General features: G+C 49.1%; 3 protein-coding genes across 5 annotated transcripts in view; 2 read left to right on the top strand and 1 right to left on the bottom strand.

Moving 5' to 3' along the window:
* The window catches only part of HNRNPM (heterogeneous nuclear ribonucleoprotein M), a 154539-nt gene that overhangs the window by 121546 nt on the left and 13993 nt on the right, over nucleotides 1–19000 (bottom strand). The gene's annotated exons all lie outside the window — the stretch shown is intronic.
* NDUFA7 (NADH:ubiquinone oxidoreductase subunit A7) lies at nucleotides 31–9343 on the top strand. The gene is made up of 4 exons (XM_081076254.1): nucleotides 31–118; nucleotides 511–560; nucleotides 2928–3077; nucleotides 9135–9343. Exons 1-4 carry the CDS (start codon nucleotides 68–70, stop codon nucleotides 9223–9225), a joined length of 342 nt encoding a protein of 113 aa, XP_080932380.1. The 5' UTR covers nucleotides 31–67; the 3' UTR covers nucleotides 9226–9343.
* Nucleotides 11393–16063, top strand: CD320 (CD320 molecule). 3 transcript variants are annotated; one of them, XM_081076217.1, is made up of 5 exons: nucleotides 11393–11833; nucleotides 14284–14406; nucleotides 14776–15009; nucleotides 15294–15455; nucleotides 15623–16063. In XM_081076217.1, the coding sequence occupies exons 1-5, from the start codon at nucleotides 11707–11709 to the stop codon at nucleotides 15745–15747; spliced, it is 771 nt and encodes a 256-aa protein (XP_080932343.1). In that variant the 5' UTR covers nucleotides 11393–11706; the 3' UTR covers nucleotides 15748–16063. The 3 variants fall into 3 exon arrangements, with proteins under 3 accessions (XP_080932343.1, XP_080932344.1, XP_080932345.1); XM_081076218.1 differs by having other exon boundaries at nucleotides 11629–11833; nucleotides 14782–15009; XM_081076219.1 differs by lacking the exon at nucleotides 14776–15009 and having other exon boundaries at nucleotides 11629–11833.

Here is a 19000-nt window from a genome sequence, read left to right as displayed (position 1 = left end):
CAACGCGTACTTCCTAGCAGCCCCCGCGGCGGCGACGTCGCCGGCGCCCTTCAGGAGCGGACGGAAGATGGCGTCTGCTACCCGCATCATCCAGAAGCTACGAAACTGGGCCTCCGGGGTGCGCGGGGCGGGAAGGGCCGCACTGGGGCTGGGGGTGGGCGGTGGGACTGCAGACTCCGTGCGCCCGGGACCCGCTCCTCCATTCCCTCCTGCATCCTGGGCTTGAAAGCCTCAGTGCCGAGATCCCCCGGGACAGAGAGCCCGAACCCTCGCTCCGCCGGGGACCCCCAGCTCTGGACCTCTTCAGCCCGGGCCACCCCCCCGCCGCCCTTGGCCGGAGATCCACTCAGACCTGGCGGTTCCTTAGTCCCCGCCCCCGATGTCCCTCTGCATAGGACCTGCATGTCTGTCGCTAACTGCCCATCTCCCGTCTTCACGTGTCCATCCCGGGCTGCCCCTCTCCTCCACCGGGCTGCCCAGCTGGCTGACCTTCCTCTCCTCCTCCCACAGCACGACCTGCAGGCGAAGTTGCAGCTGCGTTACCAGGAGATCGCCAAGCGGTGAGCAGGCCCTGCGCGCTGCCCAAACACTCGCTGTTCTTTCCTTCCTCCACCAAAAACAAAGCTCGTGTTCCTTTAGACCCCTGGCGCCCTGGGTCAGAAGCCTGCCTCCAGCCCCCTTGCTGGGCTCTGTTGGAGGCTGCTGCCCGTGGAAACTGCCAGATGGGGCATGAATTCTGCGTGCGAATCCAGAGTGTGATTTTCAGCCCTCAGTGTGACCCGGCCACTTAGTGTTGTCATCCCCAAGCTGCAGACGAAAACGTGAGGCGTGGAGATTCTACCTCGTTTGCTTAAATCCACTCAGAAGCTAGAAAGTGACAGCTGGGACTGGAACCCTGCAGTGTCTTGATGTCAGACTCATTTATGTCCAAAAAGTGACTTGGTCTTTACAGGCCCCTGTCGTGTCCTCAGCCTTGGGCATACCAGGGCGAACAAGAAGAATTCTTGTCCTCGTGTTTTATATGCTAGGGAGAGAGAAACATAGTAGGGAAATAAGCACAGCAGGTAAAAAAAACTTGATTCTGGAACGCTCTGCAGACAAAATGAATAAACTGGAGGGTGGCTACCTCAGGTCAGGTGGTCAGTCCGTCTCTTTTCAGGGACTGACATTTGAGTTACCTGAATGATGAGAAGTAGCCAAAGGATAATTACTGAAAAAAACATTCTGGGCAAAGGGAACAGGAAGCACCGAGGCTGGGAGGCCCAACAGAGCCAGAAGTAGGAAGGAGGGCAGTGGGGTTAAAACACATGGAGGAAAGGGGGATAAGCAGTTACATGAAGGAGGGCAGGCAAAAGTAAGGGAGTCATGGAGGGTCAGCAGGAAAAGAAGAAAAGTAGCATTAAAATAACCAAATTTATGCGAATGCCTACACGGTGTAACTAATGCCTAATACGAAAAGTTTGTGTGTGTTTTTTTTTTTTGAACAGGACTTTGTTGGGGAACAGTGTGTACTTTCAGGACTTTTTTTTTTCCCCCCCAAGTCAAGTTGTCCTTCCAGTCTTAGTTGTGGAGGGCGCAGCTCAGCTCCAGGTCGTTGCCATTGCTAGTTGCGGGGGGCGCAGACCACCATCCCTTGTGGGAATCGAACCGACAACCTTCAGAGTTAGGAGCATGGAGCTCCAACCGCCTGAGTCACCGGGCCAGCCCCAAAAGTTTTAAATTGCTTTCCTGTCCAGGGTAGTTAGGCCAGTTGAAGAAATGGTTTTGTAGTTTTTCAGCTTTAGGATAATGACGCCCACTAGTGGTTCATTTGGGCCTTTCCATTAGGCACTGGTTCTTTGTACCTTTTCTAAGCTGGGTTGCAGAAAGCTATGGACCTGCCTATAGAGGTTGACTGTGCACTCCAGGAGTTAGACAAATTCTAACTTCCACACAGGATATTACTTTGAACATTAAATTTTTATTTTTATCTGTATTTCTTTTTCAAAAACTATATATATATATAACTATATACATATATATATATGTATATATAAAATGGCCACTTGTTTTTAGAAAAACTTAAATCCTGACAAAATGATGATCAGCCAAAAGCTTATTTAAAAACATGGTTGAATGAAAATGATCTTTTTATGATTTTTTGTACCTTTTCTGCCCTCCCTCTTTTCTGTTTTTCAGGAAAACCTGTTTTGTGGTTAGGAGTTCCTGTTCAGGCTTCCAGCTTCTTTGTAAATTCGCCCCAAGGATTAGCTCAAACCAGGACAGCTCTGTCATTTCTGGCTGCAGCCACTATGAGGTGGCAGGAAACGCAGAGGCCTGGGAGACAAGGGGGGAAATGGTGCTCTTTGAGTAATAAGTCTTGATCCCAGCAGAGTACTCCAAAGAGTTCCTGAGATTACAGGAAACCCAGGAGTTCTGTCTCAGGCCTTAGGGGAGGAAGCCCCTCAGAATGAGCTATGTTTGGAGCTTGCTGCCCAAGTGTTTACTGACTATTGAATAGGTAGTGGGCAGAGCCTCACAGCTGGCCTCTTCATTTCCTGAGCATCTGCAGATGGAAGTGAAGACAGCTGCCAAGTGAGGCCATGGTGAGGTGGGAACAGGCCCAAGTGTCCAGTCTGGGCCTGCCCCTTCCTTGGGAGGTTTCACAAAAGGTCGTCTATCCATACATGCCACATTTGGGGTAATTGGGGACCTGCGTTGGGGCAGACCCAGACCTCACCTTTCAGGGCCTTGATATCCAAAGCCTAGGCTGCCACCTGCTTCTAGGCCCTGGACCCTCTCCAGGCATGTCCCTCCATAACTGTACCAAGGGAAGGGATATTTCTGGCCTGCAGCTTGTCCCTACGACTGAGGTGACAAGCCCTGTCCACCCAGGTGGTGACAGCACTTACGGCTTTGCTTCAATGCCGATATCCTTTTTTTTTCAGAACTCAGCCTCCTCCCAGGCTCCCTGTGGGCCCCAGCCACAAGCTCTCCAACAATCACTACTGCACTCGTGACGGCCGCCGGGAAGCCATGCCGCCCTCAATCATCATGTCTGCACACAAGGCGCTAGTGTCGGGCAAGCCAGCAGAGAGGTGAGGACGCCACACGCCCCTCCTGCAGCCAGCCCTTCTTTTACTTGTGCTTTTCAAGGTCCCGTTTATCAAGCATCTTCATCTGCAAACTCATTTAATGCCCACCCATCCCAGAGTAGGAGTTAGGGCCTAAGTCAGGGGTGTGTTTCCTGCAAAGCAGATGAAGCTCCACGGTTTCTTCAGGAGCCCTGGGAGAAGCCCAGGTATTGTTGTTTTGCAATTTTGTATTCCTTTTTAATTAATTAATTAATTAATTTAAAGTTTATCGGGGTGACAATTGTTAGTAAAGTTAGATAGATTTCAGATGTACAATTCTGTAATACATCATCGATATATATCACATTGTGTGTTCACCACTCAGAGTCAGTTCTCCTTCCATCATCATATATTTGATCCTTTTTACCCTCATCTACCAACCCTGGGCCCCTCCTTTTATTTTTAATTGAGATAGAATTGACATATAAGTTTGAGGTATACAACATAATGTTTCAGTATCTGCATATATTGCAAAATGATCACCACAATAAGTCTAGTTAACATTCGTCACCTCACACAATTAAAATTTTGTGTGTGTGATGAGAACTTTTTTTTTATATATACTTTTATTTATTTTTTTAAGTGTGTTTTTCCAGGACTTATCAGCTCCAAGTCAAGTAGTTGTTTCAATCTAGTTGTGGAGGGCGCAGCTCACAGTGGTCCATGTGGGGATTGAACCAGCAACCTTGTTGTTAAAAGCACCGTGCTCTAACCAACTGAGCTAACCTGCCGCCCCCATGAGAACTTTTAACATTTACTCTCTTAGCAACTTTCAAATATCCAATACAGTATTATCAACTATAGTCACCATGTTGTAGTCACAAGGCCCATGTGCTCAGTGCATCAAATATTTAATATTCAATAGATCAGAGTTTGGAATGAGGAAAGGTTTTATTTATGGAAATGGTGCCATCACGAGGAGATGGGAGATTTCTAGTTTTCTCAAATCCACTTTAAGAGTGCCCCAAGTTCTAGCATCCTACATATATCCAGGGAAGGGAGAAGGGTGGGGCAAGAGGTGAGATCCAAGGAAGGGGAGAATCTCCAAATCTTTTTGTTCCCAGTCCTTCAGACCAGAAGTTACTCAAGTCTCAGGCAGAACTCCTCCAGTCAATTAGCATATCTGTAGAACACTGGGTGGAATTAAGGTGGACTCTGAGGGAAGCATGTTACCCTGTTACAATTCCCCCATTTTTATATTCATCCCTCAATCTTGAGGAAAGTAAGGCAACTGGTCCAGGCTCAACCAAGGAGGATTAGTCTGTAGGGTAGAATCAGACTGGTCTGCCTATCATGCCCCTTTTATCACGTCTTTCGTCATGGTCCTTGAGCCTTACAGGGGTCCTTCTGGGTGTTTAATTTAGAGACCATAGCAATGGTACAAGAAGCAGTAGGTCAGGATACCTGTACCCTAATGAGACAAATAAAAAGTAATGAAGGCAGGCAGTGACAATCCAACAGATTCTCCTGATCTGCACTTTTAGTGTCTCTGATGATGTCATCAGGTACTTAGGAAAGCTCCTACACAGTGTCAGTCACTGAGATCGTCGATTTCTCCCAAGTTTACATCGTGTCATCCAGCTGCAGTCTGCAATTGCAAGGCTCAGAAAAAACAGTTTTAATTCTCAATAATTCCAAAGCAAAGGGTAAGATAAAAAAATGAAACACTAGTTCAGATGGTTGCAGTTACATACTTCTATCAGAATATTTCGGGATCCAGTCCAGCCCACAGGGAAAAAATAAAACTTTGAAGACAATTAACAACTAGAATCTAATATCCACAGTTGTGCATTATGGTCTCTATTGAAACAACTTTTCTCTCTAAAATCACCCTCATTTTTATCAAAGATAACAAAATTAAGACTAATTCATTGTGTAAGCCTAGCTTCCATAAAATTGGCTTGTTATTTACATAAGTGCAACAAGAATAGCAATTGATCACATAGGCTCCCTTAAATCTGCTTTGGTGGACTTTCATAAGGAATCTCCAGATTGAACTTCAATTAACCTCTCAAGGCTAAGAAGCCAGGCTACGTCACTGCCATCAGACTTTGTCTGCAGTACTTATAGAATTGGATGAGTTTCTCAGGTTTTTGAGGTTCCAGAAAACGGTTTGAAGTTCTTTCTTTGCATCTCCCAGGAAAGCAACCTTTGTTCCTTACCTGGAAAGACTGCTGTGAGCCGTGTAAGCAGGTTACCAGGCTGTTTTTCCAAGAGGCTTTTATTGGCCTCCAGAGTCAAATCTTAATTCCTTAAAGCTTTCTGGTGACATGCAGAGTCTATGCACGTCTCTCTTAAACATGACATTCCAGTCAAAGCCTTACCCCAGGAGTTTCCAATTGTCCTGTTATAAAGAGAACAGATTCTTCCTGAATCCATGCAAACAACCATATTGGCATGAAAATAATAATATTCATTAAGAGTTTACAAATTCTGAAGGGATCAGGTAGGGAAAAAAATGTACATATCTAAGTACTGCTTACAAAGGCATAGTTTACCAAACTGCTCCAAGTCACAGGCAGCTTCAAAGAAACGAGTTTCTTTATATCTGGAAAACAAAAGAGTTAAAAATCAGCAATATTTCAAACAAAAAGTTATAAAAATTATCATCCTCGGTTCATTCAGTCTCACACAATCAATTCTTGTTTATCTTGATTATTTGCCAATATTTCCATGAATGCAGTTATTTCTCAGAGTTCTATCTATAAATTTTCATCCAATTCAAAGGTATGATCTGAAAATTCCCTCTCCGAAATCTTGTATACTAAAAGAAGCCAGAGTCCTCTCTGGATATTTCTGAAGATGAAACCTACTTGCAGAAAGCATCAGTCAAACAATAACTGTCTGTAGATGACAAAAAACTTAAAATGACACAGTTACAGATCTGATCATAGTGCAATTGACAGTGCAATCAACAAAGAACGTGGCTTTTCCGTATCATCATCCCCACCCAGGGAAGATTACCACCTAATTGAGTGTTCAGTTTAGTACCCACTACTGCCAATCTACGTGTCTTTGAAGGCTCTGTCTCAGTCTCCGTCATAAGCTACACTGTTGTCCATCAAACACTCCCAACCCGTATAAGTTTCTTATCTTCACATCAAAGGAAAAAACCTGAAAAGATTTTTCAGACTACTGGCATTTAAAATGACTTGTTTATACAATTTTAAAATAGCCACGTTCTTTGCAGTCTTCCGTAGGGCGAGGCATGAAGTATTTCAAAAGGTCATTTGCTTCCTTTTATTCTAAAAAGTCAAATTGTCAAGTAGTTTTGTTTTTACTATTGTCACAGGTACAGAGCAAAAGATAAGCCTAATAATCAACTTTTTCTAACTCACCACCATACTCAAAAAACCTTTGTGATTCAGTCTAACACACAAATCAATGTGCTTGGCAAGAATATAATGAATAAAATGGCAAGTGGTGAAATCCAGTTCATGCCAGAAGACTGGAGAAGTTTCATGGGAGGCACACGCATGCACAACTTTAACTTTGTAAACTCTTGGTGATTTTGACATAATCTCTACAACATCCATTGTACTATTAATACCCTGTTTCCCCAAAAGTAAGACCTAGACGGACAATCAGCTCTAATGCGTCTTTTGGAGCAAAAATTAACATAAGACCCGGTCTTATTTTACTATACTATAAGACCGGGTCTTATGTTAATTTTTGCTCCAAAAGACGCATTAGAGCTGATTGTCCAGCTAGATCTTATTTTGGGGGAAGCACGGTATATGTGTACAAATAAAATATAATAATTTATTTGACAAAGCTTCCATATAATTTCAACACACCAAACTAAGCCTTAGTTAGAAAAAATATTTCTCTTTTGTAAGGAGAGAAAACAAATCTTTTGAGGTGTTCCAAGGGCTCTCCCCTTTCCCCTTCTTTCTCTCTCTCTGTCTCTTTCTCTATCTCTCATTTGAATCCTGGGAAGATTGTCAACCATATTTGACCAAAAAGATCACATATCATTATGAAACAATACTGAATTATTCATTTACCCAAAGTGACAAAAAAGGCATCAAACAAATACAGGTTAACAAACCTTTAGTTCTTAGGATTGAGAAGATTGTTCTCAAATAATCAAGGACCTGATTAAAATAATATAAAACACAGAACTATTTTAATAAAACAGAATCTTTGATTTCTAGATAGAAAGCTTTTTCATAATATCAGTAGCAGACCAACAGTCCAAGAAACCCTGCCCTACTTAGTAGGGAGAAAAAAACCCAACTCTAATTTTGTATCAGCTTACTTTTGATATTTAAATTCATTTACTTAATTAAATTTGTTCCAATCTTATTCAGCTTAATTTATATAGGACTTCCTCAATATTTTTCTTTATAAACCTACAACTTTCCCAGTCCCCTTCAGTTTGCCTCTTATTCATTAAGAAACAACCAACCTTAGGACAAATCACTGTTCTTTAATTTCATTCAAAAATGTATTTCTATATCTTATTCCTTTTATTACCAAAAATAATAGTTTTTTTCATCTTAATTAGAATTCTTAATCCCTGGAAACCTCCATTTGTAATGACAACTAAAAGTAAGCAATTAGCATTCTTCAGACTGGGAAATTTATGAATGCGTTTTGTGACCTTTAGAAACATGGGCTCTTTCATTGGCAAATATATTCACAGGTTTTAAGACACATATTTCTAATATAGCAAAAGGCATATTCATTAACAGATTCAAATATATCTTTGAGCTTCTCTGTAATAAGCCAAAAGTTAGGTAAATTTAGATTAATAATGTTTCAGAATTTCATGTCATTTCAAAATACCTAGATATTCCATAATTTTTCATCATTTAGTAAAATTGTAATGTTTCAAATTACCAAAAGAATTTTGGAAAAAAACATGTTTAAGTATGTATATATCACATGACATAATTATTACTGAAAAGTTTTATCAACCTTTTATTTTAGTTGCATTCATTTATTAGTTCTTAACTCTGAAATTTCAAAATCAGTTATTACTCAAGCTATTTTATTGACAAATTTCGTAACAAAAATAACTTACGTTTTTGTAAAACTAGTTAAAACAAAAATACCATGTTTAACGTCAATAACTCTAGAAGTAGGCTCGCGCTCCCTCTCTCTCTCTCTCTCTCTCTCTCATCAAAACTTAAACCGGCTGTAATACAAACATTTTCCTAGATGGCATGATCCTGAAAAGTACTTAGGGTAATTCCTATTATTTTTTTTTCTTAATTTATATAAGTGCTTACTCCCTCAATCCAATTAAATATTATAAACTAGTAATACCATTTGGAGGCAAAAAACACCGTATCATATATAAAAACATAGACATTATACACATAAACAGAATTACTAATAATTGCAGAGAAGACTTGAAATTTTTCATTTGCAGTGGGGTGGGGTTTGGCAGGTGAGACCAGCCGCTTATATTTTTTAAAGTGTCTTTTTCTCCTTTCCTCCACCTCCGCATCAGGCAGTACTGGCTGTGGTGACATTCCTGATAGCTCAGCAGGAGGGCCTGGGCGGGGGCTGCGGAAACCCTTTTTCTTTTTCTATCAGACTTTGAAAAATCAACTTCCAATTTCTCTAAATTTCTGATCAGTTAATTGTATTTCTGAGAATTTGCATGCACCTGAGGGAAGGAAGAGCAGTGGACATGCATCACCTGATTGCTTGGCCCTTTTGCTAATTTCCTGTTTTGGGGCAGCAGGAGTGGGGTGCTCGTCCACCTTGGGGCTGGGGTGCTGGAGGAGGAGACGAGCTCTTCACAGCTGGTTCTGGGTCCAGGAGCCAGGGCGAGCAGACCGACCCTGGGGCAGAAAGGGGGCTGGTCAGCTCCCAGCAAGAATCTGCTGACCCTTGGCGGACCTCCTTGGAGAGGTTTGGGCTTTCTGAAACATTATGCGCTCTGGTCTCCAGCTCCAGCCTGAGCAGGTGTGTTTGTGCAGGCAGGTGTGGTCCCCCTCAGATAACCTCCACACTGCAGTTTGGAAACCTGGCCCTAACCTAAATCTGTTTTTATTCCTCTTCTAGCTCAGATGTGGTAGCCACTGAAAAGAAGGCAGTGACTCCAGCTCCTCCCATACAGAAGTGGGAGCTGTCCCAGGACCAGCCTTACCTGTGACACTGAGCTCTGGGCCACCTGGCTGTGCCCTCATGGCCACCCGAGTGCTTCCCCTCCTTATCTTCCTTCCTGGGACAATGTGACGTAATTTATAGCAAATATATCATTCTCTCCAGTATCACTTTGTTTTTATTTTAAAGTAACACACTGCTTACTTGGATTTCGGGGTGAAGTTGCTGCCAAATCTCTTAACTCTGACAGCCCTCCATGGGCGGGGGAGGGATAATGCTTCTCAGGCTCCATGGTGATATGTTCCGGTCAGATGACATGGTGCAAGGGGCCCAGAGATGTCCCTGTCTCTTCACCGAAGGCCTGGCTGTATCCCTGAGTGATGGGCTGGGTTTCAGGGCCTCTGGGGGGTTTGTGGGGCGCTGACTACAGAACAGTAGGGCCAGATAACCCTGCTCACTTACCTCTCTGGAGAGCTTCCCCACGCACTGCTTACGTGGACATTGGCCAGCACCCCCGCATTGTGGCCCCTGCCTGACCTTGACCACCCTGCAACTCAGCAAGGACAGCAGAGTACAGCAAGGTTGCTCAGAGGTAATGCTTACCTAGAGCAAATGAGGAAATGTGTTCCCGAGCCAGAAAACTCTTTTCACGGGCCTAGAGGCTGAGGCAGTCAGCCCAGGAAAGGAAGGGCTGGTGTCTAGGAGGGAATGAGGACAGTGAAAGACAAAAAGGAAATGGCCCAAGTCTGGCTGCAGGAACAATAGCGAGCCACGCAGGGGAGTGTGGCAGCTGCCCCGTGGAAGAACCCTGCCGCCCTTCAGTAGGTTAAGGTCAGCTGTGTGCCAGGAGAGTGGAAGTGGAGTACAGGCAGGAAAGGATCACAGTCCCAGGCAGGAGGTATGACTGTCCCAGAGTGGGCATCTCAAAGGCTAAAAGCTCAAAATTCGTCAGAGGGAGAGAGCCCCATGGGCTGACGCCCCTGGGAAGACTTCCTGGAGGAGATGGGATTCTGGTTGGGGCAAATGATGAATCAGATTTAGAAAGAAGATTGGCGGAGAGGAAAGCTGGGCAGGGTGTGCAGAGGTGACAAGGAGAGCAACCCTGGAGGGTTTCGGAAGACCCCAGGCAAGATGGGCCATTGAAGATTCTTGAATTGAAATTTGGCAAGGGAGTGTAATAAGAAAGAGGTCTGATACCTGAGCTCTTTCTATGTACTAGGTAATGTTCTGAACACATGATCTCACCTCCTTCCTGGAGCAATCCTGTGAGATCATTGCTGTTGTCATACCCCCTGGACATAAGAGGTAAGGCATTAAAGTGGCTTCTTCAACTTTGCTCCCTGGACCTCAAATGTCTTCCTTACCAAGATGTCAAACCTCAAAGGTGAGGCACCCGCAGCCCTATTTGCCACCCTTTCCACCAGCCTCTTTACCCGTGCACCTTTGCTTTTTACCCTAGTTCCTCGGGAAATCTGGGAGATTATTATCAGAAAATACGAGTATATCTATTCCAAAAGTGGCTATAACCCCCAACATTTTCAAATAGTGAAGAACGCCATCCACCTGCAAATACAGCCCCTTCTGTGAAAATCCAGACGCTTTAGTGTAGCTTCATCGAACACTTGGGGGGTGGTAAACACTTGCATACCTGTCTTAACATTCAGAGACAGTGACTTGTGTGGGGTCTCGCTGGCAGTTGGACCTGCTGCTTCTCAGGAAGGCAGAGCTGTAGATAAAACTATTTTCAAGACAAAAACGCAGCAGCCACATTGGCTTTTTAGAAAGCTTGCAAAAGATCTGTATTTTATATGCCTCCTGGGTGAGTACGAGAAGAGAAAACCCAAGGGCTGCCCTCACATATCTTGTTCCGGAAGTGAAGAATAATATTTACATCCCACAGGAGGGGTCTCTGAGGACTAAATGAGGCCGTGAGCACATCCAGGTGCCAGGGACCGAGGACTCAGGCTAGAAGCCAAGAACAGGACGTACATATTTGTAGTAGGCACTGGGAATACAAGGAAAAACAGCATTCCACTTGGACCTGACATTCCAGTGGGGAATCAGACACTAAACCAAAATACGTAAATAAAGCATATAATGTGTTGACTGCACAAATGAGGCAGTTGGAGGGAGGGGATTCGGGGGGATGGGGCGTGCCTGAGGGGAGTGGCTGCCACACTAAATAAGATAATTAGGCCGTACAAGTGCTTCAGGTTGCATATAGAACGTTAAATATTGTAAGTAGGCACCGACAAGTTCCTTTCCATCCCCAGAAGTTCCTGGTTTCAAATGGGCCCTCTCCATACCTTTGGATGTACTACTTTGCCACTAGGAACGGTGGGGGAAGAGCCTCAAATCGTAGGTTCCCTCGTATTCGGACATTTACGGTAGGCTTAGCCCCGGGACCGCCGAACCTCTAGACTGGGGCGTGAGTCCCGCCCCCGGCGCGTGCGCGCGTGCGCGGGGATGAGAGCGAGCCGGGGTGGCTCACTTGCTGGTGCCGGGCGTGCGCGGCGCGTTGAGCGCCTGGATGGCTTGGAAAAGTGCGTCCCGGACGGCTGCCCTGGGCCTGGCGCTGCGGCTGCTGCTCGGCTTCGGACTGGGCCTGGAGGCCGCCCCGACCTCGGTCACGACCCGGTCCCCGGCCCAGGCCTCAGGTGAGTGAGATCGGCGCGGCCCCCGGGAAGCTTGGCTTCGTCCCCGAGCGCCGGCAGTGCCTTGACGTGGGCTGCACCGCATGTGTGTCCCGGACACTCCCCCAGCTCGTGGTTCTCGACTCCGCGACTCCGCCGACAACATGGGCCGGCTGTTGTGGGAGCTCTCCCCCATAGGGGGACTTCCTGCCTTTACCCTGCTTCGGCCTGGCTCCCACCCTGCACCTGCTTTGCTTTGTCGTGCCTCGTTGTCACCTCCAAGCCGTCCTTCAGCCCAGCGTGGGCAGGAAAGCTCGCGGCAGGCTCTCGCTGTCCGACCTCTAACTGCAGTGCCGGTCACCCGGTACCTGGTACCTCCCCCGCAGCTGCACCTTCCAAACCCTGTGCTCCTGAGCTGAGGCCATGTGGCTGTGTCCTCCCCCTTCCCAATCTCTGCACTTACTCCTCTGGCCTCAGAGAATGAACGGTCTCCCTCCATGTGACCCCTAGCCTAAGTGTGATTGCTGGCCATCTCTGCGGTTCCCAGAAGCACCTGGGAGAGTGGAGAGGCCTCCCTGTGCACACAGGTGCCCCTGACTTTCCGCTGTGAGCTCAGGCTCACACATTTATCCCACTCCTCCATGGGTTCCCAGCTTATCTGGTCCCCGGCCTCACCCCCAAAGTCCCTGCCTTTTCAGCTTAAACATTCCTGGTTCCCTCAAGGAGGCAGGGCTCATGTTCACCAAGCACCAAACTCCACACACAAACAGTCTCTTCAGAACACCTAACTGCCCCTTTTACACGTGAGAAAATAAGGCTGCGAGGGGAAGTCCCTGGTTACTCCAAGTCCTGTCTGACCCCACAGCCTTACGAGCCTGGGTCGGCTCTGCTGCCTTTACAGAGGGACACGCACTCCAGCAGGCCAAGGAGGGAGGTCGTTGGCGTCCTGGCCAAGAGTGGCTAGGCCTGGGGAGGAAGCCTCGCCCAAAGGCTGCCAGGCCCCCACCCGCAGGGAAGGAAGCCTGCTCCAGGTTATCTGCAGTTCTTCCTGTCTCCACCCAGCTCAGGGACCGTGGTCCATGGAGGGCCAACTTTGGAGAGTGGGAGGTTTGGAGTAAAGATGGAAGGGTCAGGCGGACCAGCATCAAATGGAGTGGGGCTAGGATGGGGCCAAACCAGGTATTTGCCATCCATCTTGCTGCACCCAAGCTCTAAGGCCCTCCCTTACTCTTTCTCTCAGGCTCCCACCCATTCCAGGCCCTTCTATACTCCTCCCTATCAGCATACAACCCAAACCTCACTGCCCAGGGTCCAGGAAGGCTCAGATCTCATCTGAGTGTGACCTGTGTGCACTTGTTATCAGGCACTTCCCTGGGCTTGTGGTCACAAGGTCAGCCCTGACATGCTGAGTGTCTAGTCTGTGCGGGTACCAATTTAAGGATGGTTGTTATAAGTGGGAAGCAGAGCCTCAGGGATCTTTGAGAGGGCATGAGACCCACTCCCAGGAAATAGTCTGAGATCTGAAGGCTGAGGAGGAAATCACTAGGTACAGAGTGCAGGGAGGAAAGGGTACACTGGGCTAGGGAACAGCACTAGCAAAGGCCCTGAGGTAGAGCGAGCCAGGCCTCTTGGAGAGGCAGTGAAAAGACCAGGACAGAGGGAGCTTTGTGAAGAGGAGAATGTGAGAGAAGTTGTGGCTCCAGAAAGGATTCAGGGCTGGGCCAGGTCATGTGGCCACACTGAGCAGGTAGGATTTGGTTATGAAAGGGACAGGGGACTGGGGACAAGGGGACTAGGGGATGGTTTTGAGCAGAGGGCAGGGGAGGTGGGTGACTGAATGATGTGACTCTGAGAGGTCTCCAGTGTCTGAAGGGAGAAGGGGGTGGGGGCCTGGTGAGGAGGTGGCACATTCAGGATGAGGAAAGGGGTCAGATCTAGGAGGAATTTAGGAACTGAGTTCACAAAGCAGGTCATCTACCCAGGGCCTCAGTTTCCCCTTTGCTAAGCAGGTGGGATGTAACGTGCCCGGCTGACCCTGACGGTTGGCCTAATCCAGGGCAGGTTTAGAGATGGCCCCTCCTCCAGCCTATTTAATCATGGAGCTTGGAGAGACTCCTGGGGTGACCATCTGGCTATTTGGAGCCTGGTAAAGACTCCTGAATCAATGAGACCTGGGTTTGAACCCTCACTCTTCCATCAGCTATGCCATCTCTGGCTTTAACTTCTCTGCAGTGTCTTCTGTAGAATGGGCATCGCAGTAGAACCTGCGATGAGGCCATGTTCATGGTGAGGCCATGAACTCTTCTGCTCCAAGCCCCACACATAGTAGGTTCTCAGCAAAGGGTGGCCACCAGTGTAGTTCCAGTGCTCTGGGACTTGGCCTGTCTCCTGGTGGTTACAGCCTGTGACCACTGGGCTCCTGAAGGAGGGTCCAGACTCCGACTTCCTAGGCCTCATCTGTGTGCCTCTCACAGGCCCCGGGGCAGGCTCGTGCTTGCCCACCAGCTTCCAGTGCCGCACCAGTGGTTTCTGCGTGCCCCTCATCTGGCGCTGCGATGGAGACCAGGATTGCGCTGATGGCAGCGATGAGGAGTGCGGTGAGTGGCCATGCCCCCCGGGGTGGCAGGGGCAGGACCACAGGAGGCGGTGTTTGGGGAAGGGGTGTGGCTTTCAATTGGGGTGGGCGGGGCCTGAGGGTAGGTGGGACTTGCAAGGAGGGAAGTCTGGGTGGGATTCCGGCTTCAGAAGAGGTGGGTTTACAGGGAGGGGAGTTAGTTGGCTCTTGGGAGGAGGAGCTTGCAGGGAGGCGAGTCCTTGGAAGGTGGAGCTAACAGGCAGGGGCGAAGCCTTTTAGATAGGCGGGCCTTATAGGGTCCACTGTCCTTGAAAGGCAGAGAGATGGGCTGTGGGGAGTACCTGAGCCCTGTTGTGGGAGCGTTTGGGACCTGACTGACCCTGTACTCCAGAGATAGAACCGTGTGCCCAGGATGGGCAGTGCCCGCAGCCCACAAGCAGCCCCTGCTCTTGTGACACCATTGATGACTGCCCTGATGGCATCGACAAGAACTTACTGAACTGCAGCAGCCAGCCCTGCCGGAAGGGGGAGCTCCGCTGCTCACTGGGCAGGTCCTGCATCCCACACACGTGGTTTTGTGATGGCCACCCGGACTGTCCTGATTCCAGCGATGAGCTTGGCTGTGGTGTGTACCTTGGGACTTCACGCCTGGAGCGGTGGGGAGGGCTGGTCATTAGACAAGGATGCCTGACACCTTTCATCGTGTGACCAGGCTGGGGTGTGGACACACGCAGCTGCTTGTGTCTGCATCTCCGAGGGGGCATCCCGAGGTCAGTCCTGGGGGCAGCCGTGCTCAGCAGCGTCGGTCCATCTGGGATGGAAGATGAGCCTCAAGGTTCTCCGCAGGCACCTGGAACCCCTGTTTATCCCCCCACGCCTCAGCTCATGAATGCCTGGACTTAATTGCAGGCACTGAGACCCTCCAGGAAGGCACATCTGTGGGGACTCCTGTGACCTCTGTGACCCTGGAGAATGTCACCTTTCTCAGGAATGCCACCACCACCTTAGTAAAGGACCAGGACTCGGTCAAGTCGGGAAACCAAAATGCCTATGGGGCTATCGCAGCTGCTGGTATGATGAATAGGTCCTCCCACTCCTGGGGCCAGGGCAGCTACTCCTGAGAGCTGGGGCTCGGGGAGGGGACAGACCGCAGACTCCCAAGCCAGTGCATTAGGAGTTCGGTGGGTGAGGGGCTCCTGCCGCTCCCTCACACACTCCCATCTGTCTGTTCCCCATAGTGGTGCTAAGTGCAGGTCTGGTTGGCGTCACCCTGCTGGCGTTTTCTCGGCTCTGTGCCCAGGGGCTCCTGGTGGCCATGAAGGAGTCCCTGCTGCTGTCAGAGAGGAAGACCTTGCTGCTCTGAGGATGAGCTCTTGCCATCACGTTGCCCAGGCCCTGAGTGGGGCAGCTATGGAGACACGCAAGCTGCTGCTGGCATACCAGTCCTCAGCCATGGGTTCTTCTGGCCACACGGCACTGCAGACCTGAGCTCCTGCAGATGTGATCCTGGAGATTGGAGGTGTCCGGGCCCTCCCCTGGATGCGAGGAGCTGGATGGGGAATACACCCCAACTGGAACCAAGGGGCTGGCCCCAGACTATTGCCATGGGTGGCCTCGTGCTTAGACACTCCTACTGCCCCTACCTGAGGGTGGCGATTAAAGTTACTTTACATCATCTGCCTGCCTCTCAGCCTCTGTCTCTCTCTGCCCAGGCATCCTTGGGGTCTGTAGTGAAGTGCCCAGCCCAGAGAGGGTGGGACTTGGGACCCAGCCCTGGACGTCCTGTCAGCCTTTCTGCCTCTGGGATCCAGGGCAGGGGCAGTGGGGCCAGAGAAGGGAGGAAGCATGCGTTACCCACAGGCTGCTGCAAAGAGGAGCTTGGACAGTGCCTCCTGGGGGCCCCCATCCATCATGGCTGCCTCCTCCTTGAGATGGAAGCCAAGTGTCCTGGATTGGTCCCGGCTCCACCCCGTTCTAAACTGTAGGTTTTATTATTCAGGTATGATGAGGCCAACAGATCAGGAGACTACCATTGAAAAGCCACTTTGTAACTCCTAGTTCCTGAGGCAGGGGCACGCCATGCGTGGCCAGGCCACACGGGGGAGCACTGGGGTGTCAGGAGGCAGAGGCAGGTGGTGGGTAAACGCAGAGCCCTTACTGTGGTTTCTACCACAGGGCATGGGCAAGGCGGGGTAAGCAGGCATGGGATTGCTAGGAGAATGTTCGGTGGGCTCCGGCTGCTGCGCTCGGCTAGGAAGGCCTGAGACACTCACCTGAGTCCATGCTACGCCTGCTCCCCCCGCAGATGTTTCGCCAACCAGGGCCAGCGTTCTGGCCGGACCAGCCCTGTGATTCATAGTGTGATCCCAGGGTGCACCTCAGCAATAACCATCGGGAACTTTGAGGAACACGATGTATTACTCACAGGTCCTGGAGGGGACATGGCTGGCTCGGGGCCACACTGTGGGAGAGAGAGAGAGAGAGAGAGAGAGAACCTGGGGCTCTGCCTGTGTTAGGATCTGAAGGTGGGGCATGTAGGGTTTCCTGGTCTTTTCATTGGCTAATTTAAAGCATGAGAGCGGGAATTACGGTGCAGGAAGGGAGAAGCGGGATCGCCCGAGTGGTCAGTTACCTAGGTCACCCAGGGCTTTCTGCAAGAGGGAACTTCAGGGGTGGGAGCAGCCTGATTCTTACCTGGTGGTTTTGCTAGTAGCTGAGTCCTAAGGCTGGCATTGTGTTTGTTCAAGACGGATGTCTTTTGAAATGGATGCCTGGGGATCAGAACAACTCAATGTCAGGCACCTGGCCCTGGGGCGGGGGATTGTGGCTCTGGGTTGGTTGAGTTGAGGTGAGTTGTTCTATCTTTAGGCACAAACTAACCCCAAAGGACAGTCCCTCCCTGGTTGGGGAGACCCCAGTTATCAGAGTGTCAAGAATACAGAAAATACACCCTAACTGCTGGGTGATGAGGCAAGGCTTTTCTCTGATCCTTGGTTTCCTCATCATTGAATGGGGTGACCAGGACTCAAGTAGTCTCTTTGTGGGGACCTCCCTGAGATCCTTGGAGGTGGACTAGGTGTCTGCTGCCAGCTGGCTCCATGCAGCCCAGAGCTGGGGGAGCACACAGGGTCCCACGCAGGGTCTCGGCTCCCACATCTGGCAGGCAGGAAGCTGGCCCCAATAAGAGACAGAGCAAGCATGTGCACCTGGAGGGCTTCCTGCAGGTGGTAAAGTTCAGCTTTGGGACCCTGCTCCCCATGGGGAGCTTGAGGTGGGTTTTGGAGACTGGACGTCAGGCAGCATGTTGGAGACTGAGTTCTCTGTTGGGCAGTGGGTTGAGGCATGGAAGGTGGGCTGCAGCCAGGACGGGGGGTGGGTTCTGGACTGATAGTGGAGCAGAAGGTGCCCCACCTCCGGGGGTACAAGGCCTTCCCTCTGCACCCTTTGGGTGCACCCCAGCTGGCCAAGGCGCCTGCCACAGAGACGGAACTATGGTGGGCTTCCAACAGTTGGCAGGAAGGAGTTATCCCAGAGAGGAGGGTTTTCTTGTTTGTAGGTTTTTCACCTTTTGCTCAGGCATGGTCAGCCGCAGTGGGCCAGAGACTGTGAGGTCAGCTGCAGATGTCACATGCCGCCTAAGCAGGGGCCTAGGATCTGGCTTTTTCTGGAGTATCACTTGGGTTCTGTTATCAGGGGAGCCAACCACCGCGTGCTCAGGGGCTCCCAACAACTGTCGATATATGCTATCTCATGGTTCTGGGTGGGCGGCTTTCTTTATTTTTTTAATGTTACTATCATGTTTTATTTTTTTCAATTTAAAAAAGGTTTTTCAATAGTATATTAGCTTTGGGTGTACAGTGTAGTGGTTAGACATTTATATAACCTATGAAATTATCCCCCCGATAAGTCTAGTACCCACCTGGCACTACACAGTTATTACGATATTAGCGACTATATTCCCTATGCTGTAATTTACACTCCTGTGATTATTTGTACTTAATCCCTTCACTTTTTTCACCCTGCCCTCAACCTCCTCCTCTCTGGCAACCAACAGTTTGTTCTCTGTATCTATGAGTCTGTTTCTGTTCTGTTTGCTTATTTTGTTCATTAGATTCTACATATAAGTGAGATCATAATGATATTGGTCTTTCTCTGTCTGATTTACCTCGCTTAGCATAATAACTTCCAGGTCCATCCTTGTTGTCACAGATGGTAAGATTTCATTCTCTTTTTATGGCCAAGTAATGGTCCATTGTATAAAGGTACTGTACTATGTCTTTATCCAGTCGTCTGTTGATGAGCACTTAGGTGGCTTCCATATCTTGGCTATTGCAAATAGTGCTGCAATGAACATAGGAGTGCATATGTCTTTTTGAATTAGTGGGTTTTTGTTTTGTTTTTTTCCCCTTCTGCCTCCCCCTGCCCCACTTCGGTTCAAGCCGTTGTTTCTCAGTCTAGTTGTGTAGGACACAGCGCCCTGGCCCACGCTGGTGTTATGAGCCTTGCGCTCCCCCCACCCCCACCCGCTGAGGCAGTTGGTCACCAGTTATGGGTTAGCCGCTTGGCAGCTCTCGCCAGCTCATGCTGGCTGCTGGCCACTCATGCTGGCCACTGGC

Source organism: Rhinolophus hipposideros (assembly GCF_964194185.1).
Source record: "Rhinolophus hipposideros genome assembly, chromosome: 16".
NCBI lineage: Eukaryota > Metazoa > Chordata > Mammalia > Chiroptera > Rhinolophidae > Rhinolophus > Rhinolophus hipposideros.
This window is presented reverse-complemented; position numbering and strand designations above follow the sequence as displayed.